Source organism: Anas acuta, chromosome 2 (genome assembly GCF_963932015.1).
Source record: "Anas acuta chromosome 2, bAnaAcu1.1, whole genome shotgun sequence".
NCBI classification, from domain to species: domain Eukaryota; kingdom Metazoa; phylum Chordata; class Aves; order Anseriformes; family Anatidae; genus Anas; species Anas acuta.
The window spans coordinates 36,826,529-36,846,132 of record NC_088980.1 but is presented as its reverse complement, the minus strand read 5'-3'; the positions used below and the strand labels follow the sequence as shown (position 1 = coordinate 36,846,132).

General features: G+C 41.8%; 1 protein-coding gene across 3 annotated transcripts in view; it reads left to right on the top strand.

Annotated features, from left to right (window-relative positions):
* Nucleotides 1–18,253, top strand: part of COLQ (collagen like tail subunit of asymmetric acetylcholinesterase) — a 41,657-nt gene extending 23,404 nt beyond the window's left edge. For 2 of the 3 annotated variants that reach the window (XM_068674287.1, XM_068674286.1), the window contains 9 exons: nucleotides 180–224; nucleotides 951–986; nucleotides 2,092–2,172; nucleotides 6,264–6,360; nucleotides 7,915–8,054; nucleotides 10,719–10,928; nucleotides 11,521–11,641; nucleotides 13,407–13,509; nucleotides 15,468–18,253. In XM_068674287.1, coding sequence (XP_068530388.1) covers nucleotides 180–224; nucleotides 951–986; nucleotides 2,092–2,172; nucleotides 6,264–6,360; nucleotides 7,915–8,054; nucleotides 10,719–10,928; nucleotides 11,521–11,641; nucleotides 13,407–13,509; nucleotides 15,468–15,537 — 903 coding nt within the window. In that variant the 3' untranslated portion in view covers nucleotides 15,538–18,253. The remainder of the gene's footprint in view (nucleotides 1–179; nucleotides 225–950; nucleotides 987–2,091; nucleotides 2,173–6,263; nucleotides 6,361–7,914; nucleotides 8,055–10,718; nucleotides 10,929–11,520; nucleotides 11,642–13,406; nucleotides 13,510–15,467) is intronic. The other variant, XM_068674288.1, reaches the window with a different exon arrangement.
* The last annotated feature ends 1,351 nt before the right edge of the window (nucleotides 18,254–19,604 follow it).

The window sequence follows — 19,604 nt, the reverse complement described above, 5'->3', positions numbered from 1 at the left end:
TTACTCTCAATTCTACTATAATATTAATGAAATTACTAAGGAAACATTTTAGGGTATCTACCATATAACTTATTACTTAATATTACTATATTCTGTGCCACTACAAATAATGTCTTGTGTAGGAGAAATATTTTTTGCTTTCTCATGAAATCGTAGTAATTAAGCTTTTGCCTTCCCAGGGATCCAGAGGTGACAGAGGTGACAAAGGAGTTAAAGGAGACCAGGTACTTTTCCAGATGACTGTGAGCTGAATAAGCACCTAAAGACTGATGTATTTTTGATAGTTGAAAAAACGAGGGTGGTATGGAGGAAGGGAGCATGGAGGCATGATCCTGGGGGGGGCAAGGAGGCAGTGGCCCTGTATGATGTGGACCTCTGTGTCCATCTGCCCCACCAGCCCTGGGGTGTACCCGGGTGATGAGACACTCTTTACTTGTGCAGACCAGAACCATGACAGCTTGCCAAAATGCGTTTAGTTGGTGGCATTATATTACTTTAAGAAAAACAAACAAACAAACAAAACAAAACAAAAGAAAACAAGTGAGATTTGTGGTTTGGGAGGTCTTTTAACTCTGAAAGGGAAAGTAAATCCTCTTTGAAGTAGATAGAAAAGTGCCATTCACAGATAGACTTTAAGTATTGTCCAGGTAGCAGGGTGGTCTGCGGACAGAAGCACAACTGGTATGTTTTTGCTTGAGAGGAAGCAGGCTGCAGAGGATCAGACAGAGGAATAGTGCTTCAGTACAAGGGCCTTTACAGAACAGCCTTGCTTATAATTCTCCATTTACTGTGTCACTGTGTTGCAGTGCTGAATCACTTTTTTTTTTTTTTTTTTTTTCTGGTATCACTACATGTCACTGTTCTTTCTCCCTTAAAGGCTTAAATTGGTGCTGCTTTGTCAATGATCACTCCAATTTTTTTTTGACACTTTTTCTCCTTTTACTTTGCAGGGAGAAGTAGGCTCTCCTGGGATGCTGGGACAGAAAGTAAGTGGGCATGAGCCATTGGGGAATTGCAATAAGTGTTGGCATAGGGTCAACAAATCAGGGATGTCTTAGAAAGCATAAGGCATTGAAAGTTATGTTTGATTCAATGACCAACATTTTTGGATGTGATCAAATTCTTTTTTTTCTTTTTTCTTTTTCTTTTTCTTTTTCTTTTTCTTTTTCTTTTTCTTTTTCTTTTTCTTTTTCTTTTTCTTTTTCTTTTTCTTTTTCTTTTTCTTTTTCTTTTTCTTTTTCTTTTTCTTTTTCTTTTTCTTTTTCTTTTTCTTTCTCTTTTTCTTTCTCTTTTTCTTTTTCTTTCTCTTTTTCTTTTTCCTTTTCCTTTTCTTTTTCCTTTTCTTTTTCCTTTTCCTTTCCTTTTCTTTTTCCTGTTATTGTTGTTGTTTTCTTTTACTTTAGAAGAAAACCCTGAAATTTAGCTGCTTTTTTGTCTTTTTTTTTTTTTTTTTTTTTCCCAGAACATAGGTGTAGTCATAATCTTTCTTCTATTAACATTTTCATACCTCTTGATTATAGATTTGTGGCTGGCCTAATTGTTTGTTTGGGCTTTACTTTTCACTTGGAGCTAATAAACATTTCCTTCCTGACACTCTAAATCAAAATAGCACTGCTACAAATAGCAGTGGAAATCCTGACCCGTGTTGATATCATCATTCTGTACTTGAAAAACATGAACAGTTCAGATGTTAGTTTATCAACAGAAATCCTAAAAGACGAAAATTTATGACATTGTTGCATCTTATCTCTAAACTTAGGACAAATAATGGTTGAATGAATCCTCTATTATTTCTCTTGGTGGAGACTTTATTATGTGTGCATCTTAACAGCAAAGCACAATATTGTCAAAACAGTCAGTGAGTTTTGCTAGCCTCTCCATTTGGCTTCCTCTTTAGGGAAGGATTTTTCAGGGAAAAATGGGTAAATTATAAGAGGTATTTCTGGCTTTACCCTTGTTTTAAAATATTTTTTTTGAAATTGTGAATTTTCAAGAAAAGTACAATGCCAGCATTATCTAGAGGAATTGTATCAGACATGTATAACCATTGCTCTGCCTATGTCCTGTTTCTTTCCCTCCACACCCACCAAGGGAGAGATGGGCCCCAAGGGACAATCTGGAGCACCGGGACACCGAGGACCTATAGGAAGACCTGGAAAACGAGGCAAACAAGTAGGACCATGGTGTTTCCTCTTCCTGTGGTTGCTGGCATCTGTGTGGTCATGGCGTACAGCTGTGGGGTCTGTTCTGTGGTGGTGCCTTGTGCTTGGTCCCAGAAGTGCTGCAGCACCTCGCGTGCATGCCTGGGACTTATCTGCAGCACTCAAATCCCTTGCTGTGCAGCACAGCTAAAGTAACATTTTCCCTGGATTGATAATTCATTGAATATACGCTGAGCAGACCTTGAACCCTGCCTTTGAATCCTTATCAACACAAAGGCCTGTTCCAAATCCCACATGGAGGCTGGGAGAAACACTGTGTGTACTGGCAGTAGCCAACACGTGGCTGGTGTGTGGTATGTAACAATGAAAATCACTGGTCTACACATCCACACCTCAGTCCTGCAGTACACCCCTGGCTTCTAGCACAAGCAGTAGGGTGCACCCAGTGTGTGGCCAGGTCCTGAGCCTGCGGCTGGGGCTGCCTGGAGGGTGCTTTCTGTCCATGAGGTCCCATTTAGTTCAGACAGGCTTTGACCAGGCCCAAGCGTGGTGATACAGAATCAGAGTAATAAAACACCCTCTTGGTTTCTCCCTTTCCCTCTGTTAATACTTACCCAAGATTGATTTGTTAGACTAAGATATTTATATGACACTTCTCACCACAGTACAGCATGCCAGGGACAGATTCCTCTTCTCTAAGAAAGGTCCGGAAGACACTCAGTAACCTCAAGGGTGGTAATCTTCTGTGGAAGCTGCTCAGGAATGGGGTGGTGGCAAATGCTCCTTATTCTGGGCTCAAAATAATTATGTTGACAGAACTGTTTTTTTTTTTTCAGACTTTCAGATGAATTGTAAGGGCTGGAAATTTTGTGTAAATGTGATCCTGATTCCTCCAATACAGCATTGTCCAAGGAGGCAGCAGTGTTAATGTATTTACCTATTCAAGTGACCAAATTAATTTCTTTAATTGCATCTTTCCTTGTGCATTTATTTTAAGCAATGATATTGTGAGGGCAAGGGGATAGTAGACACAAAGTCAGCCCTATAAGAACAGTCCCTTTGGTTTGCTGCCTGCAATGCTTCTTTCTTTCCTCTGACAGGGAAGGGAACAAGCTCTTGCTATACCAGTGTTTTTTTTAACATACATCTGCTTAGATACAGAAGTCTGTAGATGCAGAGGTTAATAGGATCAGCTGAAAGCATTTTATTTGTAGCCTGGTTATGCCCAGCATGACAAAAAGAGACACAAGCCTGCTTTGCTGTTGCTCTAATGCTGTCAGCTAATATCTGAAGTGAAAGAATACCCAGCGTGAGTAAAAATTCAAAACTGGGTGTTGGGAGGGAATAACAAGCCACCAAATAAGGAAGATATGTGCAATGTAAGTCTGCTAGATGAGCCAGAAAAAATGTCTTTTTTGTCCTTGATTTGATAGGTTTTAATAGCTGATGTGGGCTGTGTTCTCTTGCTATTTATTTTTTTTTAATGAACTGTGCTCATCTGTCCTGGCAAAGGGGATGTGCACAGAATATCTTTCTGTAGTGTAAGGTGAAGAGGAGACGCAGTGCCTGCAGATCAACAAGGACACAGTGCAGTGTCCCTTTTTTCCTGAAAGGACTTTATACTTGATCTTAGACATTTTGGTACATTACGCAGTGTCTGAATCAAAAAGTGGTCACATGCGATGTCATAGTTTAGGGCATCAATCAGTGGGACTAAAAGAACTATAGTCTGGCCCTAAATTAGGGTTTCCTGGCCCAAGGCTTGGTACACAAATGCCTTTCTGCTGCCCTGAAAGCAATTTCAGTATTGATCTGCACAAAAAAAAATGGGTTTCTCTTTCTGTAATTAGTGAACTATCTATTTATTTTCTCCTTTTTAAATCATTTGAAAATAAAACCTTGCAAGTGTCCTTTTAAAGCTGTGTGGGTCTGGCTGCTGCCTTTAAGTGCTGTAATTACCTTGCTGTTTGTTCAGCTGAGAGGGTAGTTTCCATCAGCATGGAGCCATTTCCTGTCTCTTGATCCAGCTGACATCCCCGATGAAAGCAGCTAAATTAGGAAGGTGTCATTTCCACTTCCATTTTGAGATACGTCTTGGTTATCCCCTTGACTTCTTCAACTCTACTTTGCCTCTGGGGCAAGCTTTTCCTAAAAGGTGGCCAAGAAGTGGGAGTCACAAGTCACACCCTCACCAACCCCAAGCCCCGACCCAACTTCCTAAGCTTTGTGACTTGGGAATTGACCCCCAAGGAGCAAGTTTTGGGTTTCAGTCGTGGAGGAGGAATGACTTAAGGGACGTTACTTGGAAAAGAAGGAGAGGACTATAAATATCATCCCTGGGAAAAGCTTTTCTGAATGCCGTAGGCACACATGAAAGGAAACAAGGCAAAGATATTTAATATCACCTCTGCAGTTAATTAATCTACCTGTGCTAAGCAAGAGAGCATTAAGCAAGCATTCCTCCAAACATAAGACACAAAAGTCAGCTCATTTTCAGGCAGTACATGTCAGACTGGCACTGGATTTCCTCTGGCAGATCCTTATTGTGTGGGGAAAGAGATTTGCCGCAGACTTCTTCAGGGGCTACAAAATCTTGGTCTGCTGGTTTTGTGCATTCATGTTGTGTAACATAAGAAGTAATTAGCGATCAGCATTGCTGACACTCACATAAATCCTGGAATATTTTGATGGCACAGAGCTTATCTAATAGGATTAAACAAAGTAAATGTTCAATTAGTTCTTTATGGGCCATAAAAACAAACAAACAGACAAACAAAAAACTTCATTTGTTGAAATGGTGCAAAGTGACATTCAAACATATTCATGGAGTATGGCACACTATATAGCAACAAATTATTTTATCATCTGTTACTATGTATGCCTCGTTAATCTGAAGTTAGACGTGCAATTGCCCATCATCTGCCCATGAATGCACATTAACGTGGAATTAAACCATCTTGAAGGAATTCATCTCATTGGCCGTACAAGAATGATAATGTGGCACACATCGTTTTTGTTTTGCTAAGCAATGTGTGTTGCCACCTAAAAATCAAATCAGATACTTCAACCTTACGCTATGCTGTGTGCTTCTGAAATATAAATCTGAGAAATACAAGCCTCAGAGTATATGAGTAGGACGATAAATATAGTTATTTTTAATAAGTGCCACCATATTAAATTCAGGCCCCAAAATAGGAAGGTGCTGAACAGTTCTAGGGTAAAACTTTCAACCCCCTAAAAGTATGGCTACATAAACAAGCTTTCCTGAGGCAAATTAGGGCTAATTTTACAGAAAATTAACTATTGTGTGGTAACTGTATGTAAACTCATCTTCCATAGGTAATTGTACAGCATTTTGACTGCGTGATAAGGCACCAGAAGAACATCATTTGTCAGCATACAGCAGGGCAGCTGCTGCACACTAGTTTGCCCTCTGTAAAACCAAGCCCTCACTTGTCTTGCAATGCTTTGCTCACACAGGTAGATTCATAGTGAAAGTCAATGCAATACAAGAGTTGAGGCTCTAAATTACTTGTAAAAATAGTGAGGGTTTCAAACTAATCAGTATTCTTCCAAAAATCTGCACCTCAGCAGGGAGAAATGTCACTGTGGAAACCCTTGATGACTTCTTATTGAATTTTCTCTTTCTGGAGGCAAAATGTATCAATTTATTTCTGTCAGCCCTGCAAACTCAGGCTAAGATCCAGAAGTCAGATCTGCTTTCTAAGGATTTCCAGGATCACTTATTTCAGTGCTGCCAGCCCTTTCTTTCTGAGCTGTACTGACTCCTAGGGAACTACCAAGAATAAAAAGGCATCCTTGAAGGAAAGCCCCTGGATGACTGAAGTCGGAACAGGGTGATTCCCAGCTCCACATAGAGCAATCTGCTGGTTACATTCACTCTCAGAAGCAGAAGTCCTGCCTGGACCCACTTTTTTGTCTGTACCCAGAAAGGGACAGCCCCTCTCTTTCCTGGGAAAGTGGCTGTGGAGATCATGCTGCATGCTCCTATTGGCAAATGTCTTGGCTTTCTTGAAAGGTTGGCTGGGGGATCTTGTGTATTAGTAACAGCTTAGCAAATAAACGTCTCCTCTTTCCTAGGGACAAAAGGGAGACATTGGACCTGTGGGTATCATGGGCCCACCTGGAAGGCCTGGTCCTTCTGGCCAGCCAGGCCCCCCTGGACCTTCAGGATCAGGTAAGCAGGGATCAGGTCATCTGAAGCGGTGTGCACTCTCCCCAGCCCCTCCTGACTCAGCACATACATCTATACAGCTCTGTTACAATGAATAGTGCAGAGCTTTGCTTCTCCACCAAGAGCAAGGAGAGGATTTCTCCTGATGTCATGTCAAACCTTCTTTATCCATTATAAGGACATTATATCTTACTTTAAAGCCTACATAATAACTTTTGATGTCTCAAATAAAAGCAAAAACATGGCCCATGTGGTTTCCCTGGGACTTTGGCAGATGGGGATGATGAAAAGCTATCTGGCAGCTTTGGAAGGACTAGTTAATCTCCATCATCAAAGGTCTGCTGCTTCTCCAGATATCCTGGCATACAGTGAAGGATTGTGATTTCTAATCAGCCAGGACATACTTACTCTGTGCAGCTCTGTAAAAGGAAAACAGATGAGTCTTAAAAGAAGGATCAGGATAGGAGTTAGAGGGGAAAAAGGGTGATAAAAAATATATCTTTTTATTAAGTGCTGTAGATCTATGCTGTCTGCATTTGAGTGTGTTGTGGAAATCATGAGAAAAGCTGGTAACTGATAGTTGTACAGCTTCAAAACGCTGTGTTCACATGATCTCTGGGCAGCTTGCTTTCTCTTGCGAGACCAAGAGAGGTACAGTTTTCCCAACCTGGATACATGCTGAAGAGAAAAGCAAACTCAGCTGGAGACTGCTGCTGTCTCAAATGGCCAACAGCTGTTTGTACTGCAGCCCTTCAATGTCCTCTTTCTTTTTCTTTTCCCTTTTTCCTTCCTTGCTCACACCAGTGGGCAGGAAGTCTCTTCTGAGTGGTGGTATGGAAACGGTACATCTGTGAAGCTGGGGGCTGCTTTAAAATCTACCCGTATCTCATGTCTCCTGTTATGAAACATCTTTATCCTGAGTAAATTAGCTGGAAGTTTTCAGAGGGCAGAATTTTCACCGTGCCAACAGGAAGGCAGCCAGGATCCTGAGATTACTTTTTAAAGGATTTATTCCATCCACAGAAATTTTATGTATCAGGCTTGCTCATCTTTTTCCTCCAGAATATAAATTCTTATCCTAAATGACCTTCCTGTAATGATGTCACTGCTTGCAGTATGAGCATGTTGGCTCAAAGTCTAATTCTGCAGAGTACTGCATCCTTGCCAAAGTTTGAAAGTCAAAAAGCATTAGGTTTTAAAGTATTTATTTGTAGAACTCCTGTCTTTATAGTTGGGTTTGCTTGTACAGAAACCTCTGAAGCAGCAGTGCTGAAGTGGTTGTACAAATGCACAATTCCCATGTGTTCTGGATGTCTACAGAGACTGACTCAATATAGGTCTTCCCACTGCATACGTGTTCTGGAGTGATCTCTGTATGTGTCATGACCTGAATTTCTGTAATTTCAACCAGGCTGACTTTTATCTGAAAATCCTAAGAAAATGGCCATCCTAGCCATGGCTACAAAATACTTTTTAACCATACTTTTTCCACTGAGTCTGTGTTTGTGTTTTGTATGTTAACTCAATAACAGGGCAATCAGGTATTTTACTTTCTAGGGCAATTCGCAATAGGACCAAAAGGGGAAAGAGGACTTCCAGGACCTCCAGGGAGATGTCTCTGCAGATCCCCACAAAATATGAATAATCCATCATATGAGGAATCTGTGTTTGGACACAGTTATCCAAAAGTCCCGGCGGTAAGCAGATTTTCTGGGAGAGGGTATGAACGATTCTTACATACTTTTATTACAAGAAGTGCTCTATTCACTAATAATTTGCATTTAACGGAATATGTGGGCAATGTGTTATCTCCAGTATCCAAAACCTCTGAGATCCAGTCTGTGCAAAAGAATTTGGTCTCATAACTGTTCTGAACGTTGTGTGATTGAGGTGCTGAAATGCATCTGTTACAAACCACCAGTTATGTGGCACATTTTTGGAAACCTTTCTCTGATCCTGAGGAAGCTCTCTTCCACCTTGCTATACACACATAATCTGTTATTTTTATTTCAGTCAGTTTATTTCATACTGGTTGGTGAAGGAAGCATCTACTTCTTGTTTATTTTTTATATCTTCTGCAATACAGTGATTTCAGAGTTGAATATTGGAGTCAAACATTTCACACATACAACAGAGTGTTCTCCCAAAACACAAACCCTCTACATTGAGCCAGAAATAGAGTCAGACTTCTGAGCTGCTGGCTGTAGACGCACACTTTTCATAGCTAATTTCAATTGCTAGCCGTCTTGAAAGCATTTTTATGAGTAAATTGGACAAGGTACTTTAAAGAGCAAGACCTAGCAATTTTTCATCTCTGATTTCCTAGGTCTTTGTAAATACCATTTCTGTACTTCTCCTTCAGCTGGGCCCTGCCTTGCTGTTCTGTGCATTGTATCACTTAATCAGCAATGAAAAGGCTACCTTTTACTGCCCTGTGTACAAGCTTAGCCCTGCCACTCAAGGGACTGGGTATTGTCTGGTGTCTGGTGGTCTCTGAATGACAACAGGCGGTGATTAGCTTTGTTAACATTCCCATCTGTCACATTTTCAGGAAGCTGTTAATGTGTGAGAAAGGGATGTGCTCACCACACTGCTCATTAAACTGGGTCATTGAACTCAATCTTCTGCATGAGTGTGCTGCAAGTCTTCTCAGCTGATTGCACATCCCTGGTGTATTACAAAAAAAGGCCTGTTACTTTTAAAACTCAATGGTGACAGAAGAAAGTGCATGAAATAAAGGTGCATATTGCATCATGCTGTGAGCTATTACCAAAAAATATCATGTATTTCATGGAGAACTTGTAGGATAAATTGTAAGACTCAGAATATTCCGTGTAAGTCTTACCACCCTCCTTCTCCCCCAGGCACTGTTTAATATTAGATCTTAAAAGATGGCAATGAGAGTGTAGTTACATCAGATACGAGTAACCTACAGTATCTATATGAACCGTCATTTGATGATGATCAAGTGCCATTTCTGTTCTCAGAAAGGAGGGATGGCAAAGAGGCAAGCCTCGTCCTGCTGAGGAATGCTCCCCGCTTGCCTGCCTCATTTGTTTTACTCCCTCGAGTGGCAGAGAGCTTCACAGTGCCATTATTTATTTTGTTCCAATCCCCATGGAGCAGTTTAGAAATCTGCCTTGTGCCTTTTGAAGGCTGTTGTCAGGGTTGCTGTAGCTGCAATTGGTTGGGAAAGACCCAGAGAAGGTTCCCCAGGGCTCCAGCCCTGCTCCATCCCCTGCGGCATGTCCCCAGCGCAGCCACCCGCTCGCCCCTCTGCGGGGACCATGCCAGCGCTGCCAAAGGAGGGGAGGAAACAAAGTGCTGCTTTTCTGTCCCTGGCTGGGATTCATCCCGGTTTTTAAATCCTTTGCAATTTCAAAGGCCTATATCTGTAAGAGGGATTTTCAGAGGGCACAGATCTGCTATTGATTTTGAGAGAAATTGCAGCTCTGGCGCTGGGACTTCAGCTCCCGAAGAGCCACAGAACCAGCTCTTTGCTGGCTTTCTGTTTCTTTGCTTTCTTTCATTCTGGCTGAAGGCATTTTTATTCAGCACTTCTTTAATGAAATTGGCCTTTGTCAGGGGCTATGGGAATATGCTGCTATGTAAAAATTTCAGGGTAATTTGTTTTAAAAAGAGCCAATTCCGATTATGCTGGTGGGAATCAGGCTCTGACCTAAATCCATTTTGCTCAGAAGCGTTCCATTTGCTTTTTCTTAATTTAAAAATGGTTTGAATTTTACTAAAATTAATTTGATTAAGCTGCCAAAGGAAAAGATTATTTCATAATGCCCCTTACAATTTTGGTGAATGAGACATTAAAAAAAAAATCGGGAGAAGCTTGTTCTAATTCTCTCCAATTTGTACTGATTTTTTTTTCTGTTTAATTGAAGACTTGAATTTAGACTAAAGTAAATGCATGCGAAGAAACATGAATTTAAATGCCGATTAAGTCCAAATGAAGTACAAAGTAGCAAAAGATAAGTGAAGGCTGCATTGAGCAATGAATTATTTGGTAACCAAAAACATGCCTTAAAAATTATAGACAAACCCTCAAAGACCACTTATGCCCATATGGATTTTGCAGTTGTTCCAGCATCTAACCATCGGGAAATTGTTCTCAGCAGTGATTGTGCACAAGGGTTAGCATGGTCCCTATCTGTGGGTGTGCATTTTGAAATAGGGGTCACTGGAGCCTTAGCTGGGTACTCAGGAGGGACCATTAGCTTTTGAAGACTAGAGTTTCTTATCAATTGCAAAGTAATATTTTTATGCATGTAAATTCTCACCCAGGGCTGGCATGCCATTCTGTTTCAGAAAACAAACCAATTTTCTGGCAATTCTTTACATATTTGCAGATACGTAGCTCAGTTTGCAGAACTGGATTCCATGGCAATTCGAAATACTTCTTGAGAGAGTTACCAACCACCTCTTTTTCTGTACCCCAGATTTTTGTGGTGAATAATCAAGAAGAATTGGACCGGTTAAACACCGAAAATGCCTTAGCTTTTAGAAGAGATCAGAGATCTTTGTATTTCAAGGATACCTTTGGATGGCTCCCAATCCAGGTGAAAATATGACTGTGGTTTTAGAAAACTTGTGAGTGTACATGACACTTTAAAATACAGCAGATAACTTTGAACTTAAGGTATCATACAGAATCAATTAAGTGAATGAAGAAAAAGTTAATTCTTGAGCACTGTTACAACTGTACCTAATTCTGTGGGATTTGTTCACAGGAGTCTTAGTTGCTGAGACATTAATTCATCAGTGGTCCAGGTTTTGCTCACCTCCCTGTGAATCAACTGGTGAACTGAGTTTGGGGAATTTCATTAGTAAAAAACAGTTTTGATTTAACACAAAATAACACAAAATTCATCAGGGAAGAGAGCTGTGGAAAAATACTACCCCTGTAAATCAAACCATGTATTTCCTTACTGCTTCAGGGAGCTAAACTAAAAGTCCCACCAAAATCAACTGTGGGATCCTTACTGTCTCAACTGGATTTTGAATCAGATTCTGTATAAACTGTGTGACCCATCGAACAGTGGGATATGGAAACCTGTCTGCAGGATCCTCCTCCTATAGCCTGTCACCTCCGTTTGTGAGCCAGGCTGCTGGTAGTCCCGCACGGTAACTGTGGTGTGTTTTTTTGACCAGCTCAGCCCTTTCTACCCCGTGGATTACCGCTTCGGGGACGGCAGTACCTGTGGAGATGGGATCATCCAGGATGGGGAAGAGTGTGATGATGGCAACACAGTTGTGACAGATGACTGCATAAGTAAGTCACAGCACGTCGGGAGCAGCCTCTTTCTACCATGGAAGTTGCAGTAGTGTCATTTTTGCAGGATGACAGGAACAGTGGCCATAGCACCAAAATTGAGATCTTTGTGCATGCAGATGCCATACACAAGCACAAGACAGAAGTGACTCAAAGTGTTTTTCATCAAGACCCGGTCTAGTGGGAGGTGTCCCTGCCATGGCAGGGGGTTGGAACTGGGGCCAACCAGTTCATTAAGGGCCCTTCCAGCTCAAGCCAGTGTGATTCTATGATTCTGTGATTCTATGGCCGTGTCCCTGTCTGCACAGAGGTATCTGCAGTCAGAGTAAAACCCCTGTGTTCCAGGGACCAGATCCAGCCATTGTTTTATTTGTGAACCTTCCAGGGGGAAGCTGGCTTTCTGACTAAAATACATAGCATACCTATTCAGTGAACCTCAAAACCACTTCTGACAGGCACTAGAGCTGTCTCCTTCCATCAGTTTGAAACCCTAACAGATGATTTTTGGTAGTTCAAGTGCTCAGTGTGATATTTGCCTTTCTACATGTTTTTTTTGGACAGCCATTCATTTTTCTACGGATGCTAGATTAATAAAATGTCATATCCCGGTTCCGGTAAAACCATTTTGGGTTTTATTATTCGCCTGCATAGGGAAGGTTACAGCCTTCACTGCCTTCACTGTTAGCTTTACAAAACATTTGATTCCTGTCTACTCAATCTCCCTCTTTCTTTGCTGGTTGTGGACAGCAACAGCAAAGAGCACAGAAGAGCACACAGTATAAGCCTGGCATGCAAGCAGCTATCACAGCCTTCGCATGAACCTTTCAGTTACCTTGTTTTCACCACTTAGCTCCTTCCCCACAGCATAGATGTATAAATAAATGTCCCTCTAAGCTTGCCTGACTACAGAGCAATCCAGCGAGAGTGAGCTCTCCAGGCTCCAAGCATGAGAAAATTATCCAATTAGAATTTGCAATCAACCTTGGGGAACAAACATGCAGGAAAAATAGTGCTCATTAGTTCTAGTGCCTGTGAGATTGCATGTTGTGCATCTGGAAGTCCATCATAATGCTCTGTGCTGTACACTGGGTAGAGCTCCAGGTCCACAGAGGCCTTGCAGTACATGAATTTCAGACACTGATGTGACCTGAAGAGTTGTAACTGAATTACAGAATCATAGAATCATAAAGGTTGGAAAAGAACTTTAAGATCATCAAACCCAACCATCAATGTGACCTGCTGAGTCCCACCACTAAATCATGTCCCTTAGTGCCACAAATTACTTGAATATGACCATATTGTCATCCTTATGATCTCGTGACTCTATCAAAAGAGGTCAACCAAACGGTAAGTGGATTTAATTATAAATAGGCTTGTTGTTCTAAAAAGCATTAATCTCCAGCAAACAGGTCCTCATTGCAATCAATTAATCATTTCCATTTGTAAATGACCCACTTAAATTGTGTAAACTCCCTGTTTTTGTATGTCCCTTTAATCTATTGCTTAAGAGTGTCTCTGAGGAGATATCAAAGGGATTTTAGCTAAATGAATTTGTTCCCAATTTATACTCAGAAAGTTGAAGACATCAAAAGCAAAGTCCAATTGTTAAAATACAGCCCACAGATCACTACATTCCAGTCAAGTACTCCACAAAATGCCTTGGTTTATGCTTTACCCTTAAAAAAGTAGTTCCACTTGCCTCTGTCCCCAAGATCCTTTATGCATTAAGTTTTATGAAGATATTTCTTTCTCTATTTTTCACTAGGATGTCGCCGTGCTTACTGTGGAGATGGCTACAGACACGAGGGGGTTGAAGACTGTGATGGGAAGGATTTTGGATATTTGACATGTAAAACATATCTCCCTGGGTATGTATGAATGGTCTGCACTTTGATTTGTTATTTTTACTTCACCTTCAACATTAAAAGAGAAAAGGACTACCCACATAAGCCTTGTTCCACTGGGACAGTGGTGGAGAGAAAGTGGTGGAGAAAGACCTTATCAGATTATTTCTGTACGTTATTGATTTTAAGGGCTGAATCTCATTTCTCAGTCTCACATGCTTCCTATGGTACAAAGTGAAGGATCACGTGGGCATGTTTACCCATTGCTTGCAAAGATTTCCTCACTTGGTGATGTTCTCATTACATTAATTCCCATAACTTACCTAGAGTAGGATAGACCGTGATGAAGAGATGATTACACTGAAGGGAAGAAAAAAAGAAAACACAACAAACCACAGCCTCCAAACAAACTCCTGGACTTTTTGTGAGTGAGAGCTCTAGGGATATCTTTGTTTTGGAATCTACCTTTCATTTATCAGCCTTTCCAAAGACCAGAAAATTCATTGACTTTGCAGCAGATGCAAAGACATACATCTGCTTAGCAATGTCCTTCATTTCAAACATCTGCTTATTGTTGACTTGCCTTCTCTGCCTTTGTTTAAACAGCTTCCTCTGGTCAGCATTTCGCCTCCTATTTAACTGTCAGGTATTGTTACTGGATAACAGGAAACATTTAATTTGCAAATGAAATTATATGCAGAGCCCTCATCATTCATGGGAGAATAATGTGCTAATTGACAGGAATAAGAACCCACAGGACATCTTTGTAAATCAAGTGCTGTGCTAATCCTTCCACTACAATTGTTGGAGCACTCCTGGTGTAAGAGATTACTAGAACCAAGACTAGCAAACCTGACAGCCTGAAACATTTTGAAGAGCTCCCATCTGCAGACAGTGTGAAGCTACTCTCCTGTGAAAGCTCTTCCATCTTAAGAGTCTTAAGGTTGCTGCCAAAAATAGAGTCCCACAGAAGCTTGAGAAATTTTTATAAATTCTATTTTCTGTGTATAATCAAGTTGTGAAGAGCAACTGAGATCCTTTATCTTTGTGCGTGCAGCCTGCAGATTATCTGCCAAATCAAAGGAAAAGCCGTGACTCATCAGCAAAGTGGGACGAGTAAGTGAGCTCAGCACTGCAGCAGGAGTTTCGCCCCAACATCACCCTCTTCTCCAAGAGCTCTGCTGCAGCTGATTTTCCCATTTCCTACTCTTTCCAGCTCTCAAGTTCCTCCTCATATTTCACACACATTCACTTCAGATTTTTTTTTGTTGTTTTTCTGAGAATGTGGGTTATCCAAGGACGCATTTTTAAGGACCTGTTCTACAGCTTGTGGATTATCTGATGGGTGGGTTATTCATCTGGACATATGGTAGCAATAAAAAGTCATCAAAATTATTATTTTTTATTTATTTATTTTTATCAACACCTCTGGTCAGGTCTTCAGTTAGTACAATCCTTGCAGCTCAGTATAAGTCAGTAGAAAAAAAAAATGTTTTCCCTTATTTTGCAAGGGTCCTTTTTAAAGGCCTCTTTTCAGTTTGAAGGTGGGCATCTGTCACTGTCATTATTTCAAGTGCATGAAAAATAAGTTAAAGGAAAGGCAGGCACAGTCATGCCTGCTGGAACTAGTGTAAGTAACTAGAAAAACACAGATCCTCAGATATTTGGTTACACAGTTCTCATGGGCGAGCGCCAAGACCTCCTGCACCTACCCCTGAGCAGTGATGTCTTTTGTATTTTTATTTTTAATCGACATTATGGGGAATTAAAACCTCACTCTTCATTTCTCTTGGGCTCTTATTTTGCTGACAAGGGGGAGAACAGCAGAGCGCTGCTGGAAATTATCCTCCAATTTTGGTTGCCATATGTCACTTCACTTGGTATTTTCTGATGTTCTTGATTCCTACAGAGAGTTGCATCCAGAAACCATGTAACATGAGCTATGGCGTGTAGTGGAACTGAGATGTTCTCTTCTATTTTAGGTCTTATGGAAAACTGCGATGCACTTCTTACTGCTACATCGACTCCACACAGTGTCGATACTTCACATGAGGGGAGCAGAGGTGGGCAGCATCCTATGTGTTATGGGGTGCTAGGTGCTACGCTATCATCTATCCAGGAAGGACTGGAACAAGGAGAAAAAAAAAAAAAAAAAAGAAGAAGAAGAAGACAAAAAAAACACTTCTGTGTGAAAATCAAACAAACAGATGTCATGCTGCTGATGGCCATTTTGCGATGTTTGTCCTTTTTTTTTTTTTTTTTTTTTTTTTTTTTTTTTTTTTTTTTTTAATTTGGATTGGGAAAAAATAGGACCACTGCATCCTGTCTTAATAGAGAAATGTCAAACAGTGTTTGCCAGTAAGACTTTTGGGTGGCTGTGTGTGGGAACTTGCTCTATCACAAATGCTACTGGAAACTGAATGTCACTAACCAGGAATATCATGTAACAAGACAACATTACCTCGACTTAGCACTGTTCAGCCTAAATCTAAGTTCTTCAGGGTTTTTGTTTTTCAACCTTCTCAGCATAAACACAAATTGTATCTTGGACATGGTGTTTATAGAGACTTTCTCTTTTATTACAATGTGAACTTCCTAAGTGTTGTATCGACGTGAGTGATGATGACTTCAGCGGCATTAAGGTCAGCTGCACGCCTTTGTGGATTGAACGAGCAGGGGTCTTTCAGTAAGTGCTTTACAGACCAGCAGATGGGGCAAAAACCCTCCAGGCAATGAATTTGGGCTGCATCTATCTGCACCCATCCATAGAAATGTGAGCTGTCTCACCGGGTCTGAACCTGCAGACCACAAAGGCCGGAGTGGCCAAACAAAGGGTGACACAGGATGAGCCTATTTCTTTTTTACACCTTTGCCAAGCTGGTTGCGTTCTGCATGAGCCCAAAGAGACTGGGGCAGTGCTGGTTGCCCTCCTGAAACCTCAACACGGCCATGTACACGTGGCCTTCACTCCGGTTTCTGTACTGGAAGGTCTCGTTGTTCTCCTCCCCTTGTCCAGCCGATCTTCGTCCTTCTGTGCCAGCTGTGCCCCATCCTCTCTCCCCGTGCACTGACCCCTCTCGACTGCTCTCAGTTCCTGCCATCGTGTCTGGAGTACCCCAGTGTGCCTCCTCACTTTTGTATCTCTGTGAAACAAATCCCGGCCTAGAGTGTTTGTGGGTGCTGATTCATGCTGTATAATGTACATATATATATTTGTTTTTCACAGGTTCGGTCAACTCTGTTAGCTCTGATAGGAGTCAGGGTAATTATATACTTATTTATTAGCAAGCGTTAAAGAGTAAATTTTACATATTAAATATGTTATGTGCAAAACAGTTCATAACAGAAGAAAATGGTGCAGAGATGTGCAGAATTCAGGACTAAGAGCCTCAAATCAAGGTGTTATTTTCATACAGGCCACTCTTTTCTGCTTTGCCTTAAATGCTGCACTTGAATGTTTGAAATGCGTGAGTTGTTTGTAACAACGACAGCTGCACTTACACAGTCACTTCTGTAAAGGTTAAATAAAGGTGGGTGTTACTTTGTGATGATAATGCATTAAAGCAACTGAGAAATACATACAACTTTTACCAGCTGTATAGGAGATTTTAACTCTGCATGTCCAATGTGATACTGGAAATCATCAATTAAATGAAAGACAAACAAAATTAGTGTACTCTGTGGCCATTGCTTACCTGGGCTGTTTGTGCTGCTGCGAAGCTGAGCCACCACCATTTGCAGCCCAGTTCACTAGTTCACAACACTTCTTGTGGCTTTTTAAAATTTAATCAGAGGTCTTAATAAAAGGCCAAGGAACCAATGGGGCAAGGAATATGGCATAAGCTCTGGAAGTCCATGCATTAGAAGAGCTGCCTTTTAGTCTCCTGCCCTGGTGCAAGCCATGGGTTTCAGCAGCACCACACTATCCCAGTGGGATCTGTTGCCTTCTCCAAGGAGCTCATCTCTATTTCCAGCCCCCAAAAGGCTGGAGTCCTGGAGAAATTTTAAGTCCAGCTTTAAGTCCTGGTGCTTTTTAAAGCTCCTACCTGCAAAAGAGGTTGTAAAATCGAGCACATCAAGGGCAGGAAACATAAAAAGGAGTTGAGATAACTTATGTAGGATTGTCATGTGCTGCTTGTGTCCAGGAAGGTGTGCATCAGAAAACATTTATAAAGTGTGGATTTTAAATGGACTTTATGAATACAGCACAAACAATTCAGCATCTTAACAAAAGGAAAGGAATAGAAGATACAAGGAAAAAAAAGGACTGGAACAATTTTCTTACTACAAATGATTTCTTCTTCCCCTCAGACAATAGAGCATTAAAAAACACATCTGGGAAGGTGTCAAGTATCTGTGACATAAAAGACTGTAAAAAAACCTTCCTCCTTTTTCAGATGTACCTGCTTTATTGTTACCTGGGATTCTTCAGCTGGACGGTGCCTGGGCTGCTCTGAGTTATCTTCCCTCCTTGTCTGAGTTTCTTAATGTGTTAAGCCAAATATAGCTCAAAAGTTAACTGAGGTATTTCAGTTCCTTGGCCTTTTGTAGTAACGAATGCCTGTGGGAAGGTTTTCTAATCATTAGTATGGAGCCGTAGGTGAATACAGAAAGAGTACGAGCTTGCATTGTGCGCTGTATTAAATGTATACTAAAAAGCCAGCTTGCATTTAGTATGTGATTAAATATATGTAGTTACCTACTGCATGTATTAACAGCTCATGTCAATAAATCATGCCACCTTAATTCTGGCATTTCCTTACTTTCACTTATTTCCTCTTGTGTTTTGCAACTATTTTTTTTTTTAATATAATTGCCCAGTTTAAGATGCTGGGAAGGAAAAGCACAGTATAAACTTCCAATTGGGCTTGTGCAGCTTTTGAGAGCTGCCAGACCCCACCTAAACGGGAAAAAGGAACAAAGCCCTTCTTTGGGTGTATGGCGTGGGGCATGGGGACACGTGGTGGGGACAGACCTGCACCAGCCCAGCAGAGCAAAGGCTCCAGCCGGAAGGGGAGCTGGGCCAAATTGCATTAGAGGAGCATACTCCTGCTGGAAATCGCATTAGTGCCTGCTTCCCTCTCTTCTGCAACCCAAATCTTGGAGCTGAAAAAGCCTGGAGTTACAGTCCCATCCTGCCTGTGCCCTTAATTCTCCCTGACAGCTTCCCGTGTGTCTGATGGAGGAGCCTGTTCGGATGTGTGCACGTTGGCCGGTGTGCCGAGGGCAAAAACAACCTTCTTCTTCTTCTTCTTCTCAAGAAAATAGGGTTTAAAGAGATGTCTTTTGCCACAGCCTTCCTAGCCAGTTCTGAACGAGGAGCCCTCCATGAATCTGTCTTGTTGGAGCAGTAGGAACAGAAAGGTGGCAAATATGTGGTGGAGCAAGGAGGGAACAACCATGTAGGGGAACCCCCAGCCCTGGCGCTTTATGGCAATAGTATTTCTTTTGTAAACTTCCCTCGGCTTAGCCAGTATCTCTCACACCTACGTGGTGCTACTGCTCTAAGGGCCACGATGTGCCTGGAAAGCTAACGCTGAGGCCTGCTTGGATTTTGAGCTGATTTTGAGCAGGGAAGTTGACAGTGAAATACAATAAAAAGATTTAAGCTGTGGTGCTCCAGTGTGTTTGGATAAAGGATACAAACCCCCTGTGGCCACAGTGGCGAGTTGATATTTCTCTGCTGTTTGCTCAGAGAGCGGCTTCAAACCCCAGCAGTAACCACAGAGCAGCAGCCTGGGACCGCTGGGGTGAACCCAAGGTCGGTGCCAGGGCTTTCTGAGCAGACAACATCTGGTGTGAAATGCTGCGGGATTACAGCAGCTAAATAAAGCCACGGAGATCTGTACCTGTTGCTGCCTGGGACAAACAGGCTCTGCTTTAGGCTGACTGGACGAGCTAAAGGTGTCTGGTTGCCCTGCCGGAGAAACCCAGCACAAGGAGCAGTCAGCAGCGAGCCCGGCAGTGGCGGCTGGCCCTGCCTCATGGCAGGCCGATGGCTTTGCCTAACGCCACGGCCCAGCGGCCTGCTGCAGCCTCATCGGACTCCTGAGGCACTAAAGGAAGAAGGTGCCGTGTGGTGAGTGCCACAGAGAAGAAACTGTGGGTAAATGTTAAAA